Below are 8,989 nucleotides of genomic sequence, written 5' to 3'. Positions count from 1 at the left end.
TAAGGTGTGACCAACAAATTAATGCCACACTTTAGGCAAAGTTTGGCAAAAGAATGAGCCTATGATATCTGAGCCTAATGTTTGACAAACTATGACATGCTACAGTTACGACAGCAAAACAAACAACTACATAACAAAGTGTGGCAAAGTTTGACAAAATATAATAGTGAACCAAACAGGCCCTCAATAGGTTAATCTTGCCACTGTTGCAGCGGATGATTTGTTTGCCAATAAAACTATGGCAGGCAAAACTTTTGGTGCTAAACTGTGGCACGTTGTGGCAAGAGCGGAGCACAATATGCGGATATTGAGGCTGGGTCGAGGAACAAAGAAATAGTTGGACAGCACAATAGGATTGATATGGGTCGCGCACCCGTGCTTCGGAGAGATATGGGCCAAAACTTAGCAATGTGGCCCATGCATTTCCAGATTTCTTGTAGCAGTGGCCAATGGGATCCCCTTCAATACAGTTCACAGGGTCACAACACTTGCCTCAATTTTCAATGGTTTCAGTCTCCTTTACCTCTGTATACCACAATAATATCATGCAAATTTTCAGTTTGAGAAAATCGAGAATTTGATATGTTAAAGTGAAACTGCAGGCATAATTTTCCGTGGTAATGAGCATATCGTAGAACGCAATCCACTCTGTACGTGTAGTTTACTGAGTACTAATTGCTGCAATCGATCAAAAGCTCCCCTCCTCTTTACACCATCAAACCAAGCAAGCGATCTACAATCCCAAGTTCCCAACCCACTCTGTCAAGCAAGAACTCGATCGCGTCATCCTCCACGCGGACATATACAGCGGCGTGAACTCGGCGACTTCGGTGTGCATGCTTCAGTTCAGGCGTCTGCTGCTGCTGTGGAGGCGGCGGCGCCGGCCTCGATGTCGTTGCTGTTCCCACTGCTGTGGTCGTCGTCGCCGCAGCCGCCCTCGTGCAGCTCCATGATGGGCTTCATCTTGCGCTCCGTGATGGCGATGGAGATGTCGTTGGGGAAGAGGTTCCGGAGCACGAAGGCGTGTACCAGCGTGGTGGAGAAGAGCGCCGTCACGGTGAGCACGGCGATCACGGACAGCGCGACGCAGAGTGCCTTGGTGAACGTGTTGTCCACCTCCGTGGAGTAGCGGATGGACGCGATGGCGGCGCCGGTCATCGGGAACGTGTACGCCCACCACGCAAGCGAGAACCGGAAACCCCTGAAGAAGTTGATCCGCACGGCGAGCGACGCGTACAGGAATATGGCGATGAAGTAGGCCACCCGCGAGCCGTACCCGAACTCGCCGGTGATCTTGGCCCACGCCATGGACGCCACGCTGGGCGCGGCCACGAAGAGGAAGAACACCGGGTGGAGCTCCTTGGGCAGCGTCTCGTTCGTTGGGAGCCGCTGGTACAGCGTCACGAACAGCACGCTGTAGTGCGCCACCCCGACGGAGAAGAAGAAGACGGGGCCCTCCTTGAGCCCCATGGACGCGCCCAGCAGCGCGCCAACGAAGTTGCCGACCACGGACAGGTGGTTCGACGGGTTCGCCACCTTGGACAACCGCCGCTGCCCGCCGGACATCCACTGCCCGTAGATCTTGAGCTCCAGGATGAGCACGGGAGCCATGAGCGCGTACCAGAGCCAGCGCGGCAGGTCCGTCGCCACGGACGGCGGCACGCCGATGGCCAGGAAGAGGCAGGCGATCCACGGCGCGAAGAAGAAGTTGACCCTGATGGGGTGGTAGTACTCGCGCCTCACGGCCTCGAAGAAGAAGACGAGCTTGAGCGCGTAGATGGCCGTGATGGCGCACATGAGCGCCACGGAGACGCACCAGAGCACCAGGTTCACCTTGGTGGTCACGTGTAGGAACGTCGTCGGCGCCGACGTTGCGATCGTCTTCCACAGGATCGCCTGGCTGCTCACGCCCAGGCAGATACCGAATGCCGACACCGGGAACCGGAGCAGGAACGGCCACGTCTTGTCCGACGGCAGCACCAGCTCCTCCTCCGACTGAACAGAACGTACAAAGCATGAGCTCAAACATAAGCTTCGAAGCAGAGCAAAAAGCAATGGATGCCAAATATTGGTTGAAATGAATGGAGACAATACAAAGAAGGTAAGAATCGACACACGTGCCTTGAGTTTGTCGAGCTCGGGGCCTTCCAGCGCGGCGAAGAAGCGGTCAACCTTGGGCATGGACGCTGTCCGGTGGGCGCTGATGGCGTCGTCGCCTTCTTCCTCCTTGGTGCCCTCCGGCGCGCCGGCCAGATGGGTAAGCTGCCGCTCGAGCTTCCCGGAGAACGTCTTGAACGTGTCGTAGCGCTTGTCCCGGTTCATCGCCCTGCCGCCACCGTCGCCGCGGCCCACCCTGCTCCCGGAGCGCGGGGGCTGGCCGCCGGGGATCGGCTGCGACCGGAACATCATCTTGCCCTTGTCCGGCTGCGCGAACCGTACGCTGTTGCTCTCCTTGTCCTGCCCCGGCGAGCGCTGCGGCTCGCGCGCCGCGTTCTCCATGGCCTGCCTCCGGAGGTCGTGCGAGTCCCCGGCGCTGGCGCCCGCCACGGGGATGGTGGGCACGCCGAAGTCGCTCGGCGACGCGGGAAGGCTGATGGACACGGACTGCACCGAGCGGAAGCCCGGCGGCTGGAACGGCGAGTCGAGCGGCGGGAGGACCACCTCGCTGCGCCGCGGCACGCGTTCCAGCGGCGGGACCTGCATTGCGAACGCAAAGAAATGACCATGTCCACGTCAGCGTAGTCCGCCATGACCGAACGCCGGCGAGGCTACGGCAGAGACAACACTCACCCCGGGGCGGGACGGCCGCTTGGAGCTGGGCTGAGGACGCGGGCTCGGGGCGACATCCTGAGGTTGCGGGCTCGGGCTAGGGGTGACATCGAAGCCGGGCAGGTTGGAGACCTCGACCTCGGCGAGAAGCGGCGGCACGGCGCCGTGCCTGCTGGCGTTAGCCACCTCCATTGCTCAGCTGACTGATACCTGCACACGGTGCGCACAACACACATGGAGGAGCAGTGTGAGACTAGCTGACAAGTGAATTTAAAGAAGCAAACAGTGTGAAGACAATAGAGAAAAAAAAAATACTAGTGATTGAGTATGCATCCAAGTCATCCGCCGAGTATCCGGAGCAAATCAACAGCAGCAAACAGTCTGTGAACTTACAACTGGCGTCCGAGGGTTGGAAGAATGAAGTTGAATGCTTGACAGCTATTCACATTTTTGAGTTTTGAGTGTTTTGTTGGAGGATAGTTGAAAGGAATCATTTCACTTTTAGAGTATTCTTTAAATATGCTAGATAGAGCGACATATTTATTTTGATCAGATCACGCCTATCATCTTTGACCAATCATGATTATTAGTAAAATAATTAGTAATAATTAACATATTAAATTAATAATTAATATTTATTACTATGAGATTATGATTGTTAAGTGTTAGTGTGTTTATCAGTACACTATTAGTGTATCAATTAGAATATGATTAATGACAATTAATATATTTTATTCTTAATTAGTAATTATTATGATAAAATTAACATTGATAAGTGTTAGTACATGTTGATTTAGTGTATAATTAACTATTATTATTTAAAATTAAAAGATATAATTTAGTTAATTACTCTCATCCTTCTACTATCGTCGGCTCAACTGAATAGAAAACTGACTTACTCTATTTACCTAACTAAACAGTCTACTTAAATGAACATATCCAACAACAGAAACTATCATATATATCCATCTTTATCCTCTAACTAAACGCACCCCGATGCCCAGATGCACGACCAACTGATCAGATTTCAATCACAAATAACCCGATGAAAAACTGTTTGGCAGGAAGCTAGCAGGAGATATCTGGACAGTTCTACTGAGTTCTTCGACAGACAGGAAACGATCTCAACACTAGCTACGACTAACACCAGAATATTCCCGATAAAGAACGATATCTTGAGGAAGCAGGAGGAAGACCGTGGGGGCAGAACATGTGCAAGCAAATGGGTTTGAACCTTTTTAATGGCCAGGCGAAAGGCACTGGCATCAGCCACAAGACCACATGAGGAGCTGAGCTGTTGCCTGCTGAACTGGGACGGTAACAAGCTTGTATGTGTGTGTAGCCACCTGCCAGTTGTGGATACGTACAACAGGTAATCAAGGCATCCGTTGTTCTGTTTTGTGATAGTCCACTATTTACGGCTTGGTCCCCTATTATGGAAGACCCTGCATTTCAAGTGCTCTAACCAACTCTGTCCAGGTATTTGGAAATACGGCGCCACCGGCGTGACGAATATATCGAATCACTGAAGCACTCGTTCCGGTCTGATTTGCTTGTTGTTTAGAAATTCACAAGCTCTCCAAGTATACATGTCCATGGCCCTACGTGAGAAGTAAATCTACTATCTTATGTATTAGCGACAGGAAAAAAAATTCAGCTAAAAACCGGTGATAAATTCAGTTTACCGATGAATCTCATAACAATTATTATATTTATTGGTATTTTGTTTGAATTTTGTTACCGATGAACCTAGTAAATAAAACCCGGATAGCGGTGAATCCTTAAGATTTTTGCTAAAAGTATTTATTTCGGCACAAGAAGTATTTCAGGATTTAGCAGCTTGCCTCCCCCCCCCCCCCCCCCTCAACGAGGCTTTGGAAATGTAATCTACGCTGTAATCCCCGCCATGGTCAAGCCCAATCAAATGGTTCCGCGTGTTTGGCGCATCTCAAACCAACGCAACAGCAACATGCATGCATGTCACTACCAGGAGCTACAGCTAATAGTAAAATAGGTTCCGCTCTCGATGGCGTACGGCGCCGCGGTTCGGCGAATCAATTAATTTAATCGCCCGGCGTCGAGCTAGGGGCCGGGGAATTAAGTAAAGAAATTAGCCAGCGAACGAAGGGAACAAGCAAGTTGGATCCTAACCTTGGAGGCAAGAGATCGGCGACGGCGACCGCGACAAAGATATGCTGTTGGTTGGTGCATGCCCCAGGTCGATATGCACGGCGGGGAGCGAGGTGGCGGCGCCGCTCGCCGAGAGGAGCAGCAAGCCAACCGCGGTCCACGGGGGCACGGCCGTGGCGCTGCGGAATTTATATATGTAGAGGCATGCGCTGCGCTGCGCTGGGCTGGGCTGGGCTGGACCTGCCGGGTTTCTAAACGTGGCGGCCGGCGTGATTGGCGGCGGCGACCGTGCGCGCGTCCCTAGCCGGGTCTCTCGCGTCCTACCGTGCCATCTCCCAAAGTTCACAGCTGCTCCTAACGCTGGCTGAACCACCATGGGTAAAACAAGCAAAACGATGCGTGCCTGTTTTCAGTCACGCACGCGTCTCTTGCGGAATATGTTCGAATCCCGCAGTTGGGATTTTAAGATTTAGTTCAAATTTGAGCTAAATTATAATCCCCATTTCCAATCTGGCAGTCAGAGGTACTTTCAAAATGAGTGTCATCTCAGTTTGGAGGGAAAATGGGAGGAGCCAACCAGAGGAACTTGCAAGGAAATTAAACAGGTGAGCCATGAAAAGATGCAGGGCCACGTTGTAGGGTAGGACACAAGGATCTTCGGAGATTTTGTTCGCGTCCCTCCACCGGCAGGCCGCCACTGCGTCCGGTTTGGTCGAGGCAGGTCTGACTGGTCGAACGTGGAGCCGCATGTACGTCGTGCAGGGCATCGGAGCAGGAGCGATCGATCCACGATTTTTTTATTTATTATCCAGCAAAAATCTTCTGCGAAATACAATAAAACGTAACTATAAAAATAATCTCTACAATATAAAAACACAAGTTGATTTATACGTCATCTCTTCTCACTATTCTCCTCATATATAATAAAACCTCTTAAAATTCAAATAATTTATTCATTTTTATCATCTATCGTTGCCCTCTAGCCTTGCCTATCAGCTACGAATATATAAGCCTTTTACTAATTAAAATAAATAAAAAAATTATGAGGTAAATTAGCAGATAATCTTCTCTCTATTTCGTATATCATCTGAAATTAAACTATGGCATTACTTACAATATATTTGTTCGACATTACTCCCATACTGCATTTATATCTATATATCTTAAGTTTATACTTAATATTACTATATTTAATATTTATATTTTTATTGTAATACACATGTAAACAATAATGTTAGACATTGTCGAAGGAATCCTATGCCCCGTTTGCCTTTAGTATTTCTTTCTTTTTGTTTCCTCTGAGCCAGCGAGCACCACAGAATTTCCCTCTACGGCCGAAAGATGCATCCATGATGTGCTAGATATTTTGGTTCTGTTTCCTCCTTCCTTTTTACTAGTGCTATTGCTTTAGAGCTTTTTTTTTTTTGAGTGGACAATACATAATATCCCATGGCAGCGACGGCTGGGCACTAGAATCTCTTCATTTTTTGGTTGTTGACAAAAAGGCATTATAAGTTTTCAGCTGTAGAAAATTATATGGACTGTTTCAAAGACAAGGCTTATTTTGTTACCGAGTGTTATAATCTCTCGCATTTTTATCACAATTTGGTAGATAGTATGCTCTTCCTTTTGATAGTAAGCAGGCGAGTTTATGATGGTGGACATGTCTTTCATGATGAGTGTGCTCCAGTTATGTAGGATTTCGAGCTTCAAAAGCCTTGTAAGCTGGTAAACCCAGCATGACACTCTATTTGCTTTCTACAAATGCAGGGTCAAATGACTTTGGTCTAAAATTTATTACTGAGTGTTTAAGCCGACTGCGTCTGAACTTGAAATAACTTAATCATGACTAGAAAACTGAACTCGCTAAGGTAGAAATGATCGCAATTGTAGTAGCACTAGTTTCAAACCACGAGGAGAAAAAGTTTGATATTGTGCAAGATGTCTACACTACTGCATAAATATGTTTATATATCAGTCCATTATTATCGGTTTCTTACGAGCCGACAGTGATGAAATATCACTACCGATTTGTATCATAGACTGGTACTAAAAGATTATTAAAAAGAACCGGTAGTAAAAATCTACTATCACTGCCGATTCTAACCACGAGCTAGCAGTGATACTAATAACTTATTTTTAAAAATTCGTAACTTTTTTATATGAAGTCGGATGAGGACAAACTCTATATCAAAATTATAGCCCTCGACGAGATCTACAACTTTGTAGTTAAAAACTTTTTTATTTGATGTTATTTAGATATCCAAATAATTGTTTAAAGTTTCAGACAAAAGATGTTAAAAAGATTACATGTGCTAATGGTACCACTAATACTTCTGTGGTGAGATGTTAAGGATGTATCGCACGAGCTGAGGAGGTTCTGAGTGCTATGAACCGCACGTGCACGTATTTTGCGCAAAAAATCAAGTGACTTGTGACGGCACGAGCGTGGGGTTCCTCAGGTAAAAAAATATATTTTTCAATTTTTCCAACCTCAAAAAGATTTATTCGGTGCCTGACTATTACTGTCGGCTGAAGTTAGTCGACTATCACTACGGACTAAAGTCTTCAGCCAATAATAATAACTCCTTCACTATCGATCCGAGGATCGATAATGATAACCTCTTCACTACTCGTTATCCACTATCGACTCTAAAATTAATAGTGAAATCTTTTTATAGATGGATAGTGAAGAATTTTTTTAAGTAGTGCTATTTCCAGAATGACAGTAGTGCAATCTTCTGGAAAGGTACGGGTTCCACGTTTGTCCTGTGCATTAATGGTACTTAGGAGTAGACTAATTTATGTTGTGGCATGGTGCAGTGAGTCAGGTTTTTCCATCTTATACTTTCCATAAGGCAGGATCAATGGAACAAGCAGATATATTGAATTTATTCATATTCTCTGAAAATATACTCTGCTTGACTAGTAACATGCTCCTAACAAGGTCGAATTGATGCTTTCAGGATGTAGGATAGAGGCCAGAGGAGCACATGCACACCTAGCTGATATAGCAGTAGCAAATCAATTTGGATCAGAAAAAACTAACAAGTTCCCGATAGAAAATAGCCGCATACAACTTTATACATAAATATTTAATAACAAGTCACCTTAACTATCTACAAACCAATCAGATTCAAGAATACAAGCAGCACAAGCAGAAGCACAATCACAAGCTGCTCGTGACAAATAAACAACACATCAGAAACAAGTAGAGTATAAAATCGAAAATAGGCAACATACGTCAGCGTATTTACAAAAATAGACAACATATCAGCGTATTTGTAAATCTAGCATCTGTATTCGGCACTTTAAAATCCGAAAACTCAATTTCGGTACCTCAAACTCCGAAAATACGTCGGACCCACTGATTTTGACAACTGAAATACCGAATATGACACTGTTCACTGTATTCGACACCTCAAATACCGAAAACACGCTGTATTCGGCAACTGAGGTGCCGAAGGCCGTATTCGGTAACTCAGTTGCCGAATACGGCTTCTACCGTGCAGCGACAGGCTAGCAAGCTACAGTAGAACGCATAAATGTGTTAAAAATTCATGTTTTTTATTTAACTCACGATTTTATTTGGGAGTATAAAAATAGTCTAAAAATTCTAAACATTTTCACGAACAAAATAGAGGTCACTAGCAATCCGTTTTAATTGGTTTGATCCAAAAAGCATGAGCCAATATTTAATTAAAATTCTCTAAATAAGCTAACTTTTATAAATTCTAGCAATTTTTAATACCTCAAATAAATTCTCAAAAATCTAGAAAAAATCACTAATATTCTTCTAATGTGATGTACTAATTTATAAAAATGTTTCGAACCCTATGTTATTTGGTGAAAAAATAAGTTCCTTTATAATGATCCATTTATATGCATTCTTATCATTTCATGTCATATTCTCTTTTAATTCAATTTGAATAAAAATAAACGCATACATTTTCTTTTAATTCATTTCATGCGATATTCTCTTTTGTGGTGGATGACCGCCCTTATTGTCATGGCTGGAGTGATATGAAGATATACGGCTGAGAAGATGAAAAGCATGACAAGGCAAGAAGATGTTGCGCACTTGCGAAGG

General features: G+C 45.7%; 1 protein-coding gene across 3 annotated transcripts; it reads right to left on the bottom strand.

Moving 5' to 3' along the window:
* Window positions 1-585: 585 nt before the first annotated feature.
* On the bottom strand, window positions 586-5,095 carry LOC133885715 (S-type anion channel SLAH2-like). Of its 3 annotated transcripts, none has more exons than XM_062325450.1 (4): window positions 4,921-5,095; window positions 2,791-2,979; window positions 2,122-2,697; window positions 586-1,995 (listed from the first exon to the last, which is right to left on the bottom strand). In XM_062325450.1, the coding sequence occupies exons 2-4, from the start codon at window positions 2,959-2,961 to the stop codon at window positions 847-849; spliced, it is 1,896 nt and encodes a 631-aa protein (XP_062181434.1). In that variant the 5' UTR covers window positions 2,962-2,979; window positions 4,921-5,095; the 3' UTR covers window positions 586-846. The 3 variants fall into 3 exon arrangements, with proteins under 3 accessions (XP_062181434.1, XP_062181436.1, XP_062181435.1); XM_062325452.1 differs by lacking the exon at window positions 4,921-5,095 and adding an exon at window positions 3,163-3,312; XM_062325451.1 differs by lacking the exon at window positions 4,921-5,095 and adding an exon at window positions 3,085-3,226.
* Window positions 5,096-8,989: the final 3,894 nt, after the last annotated feature.

The sequence above is a fragment of the Phragmites australis genome, chromosome 11, assembly GCF_958298935.1.
Source record: "Phragmites australis chromosome 11, lpPhrAust1.1, whole genome shotgun sequence".
NCBI classification, from domain to species: domain Eukaryota; kingdom Viridiplantae; phylum Streptophyta; class Magnoliopsida; order Poales; family Poaceae; genus Phragmites; species Phragmites australis.
Note: the sequence above shows the minus strand (reverse complement) of the source record. Positions and strands in the feature narration are given on the sequence as shown.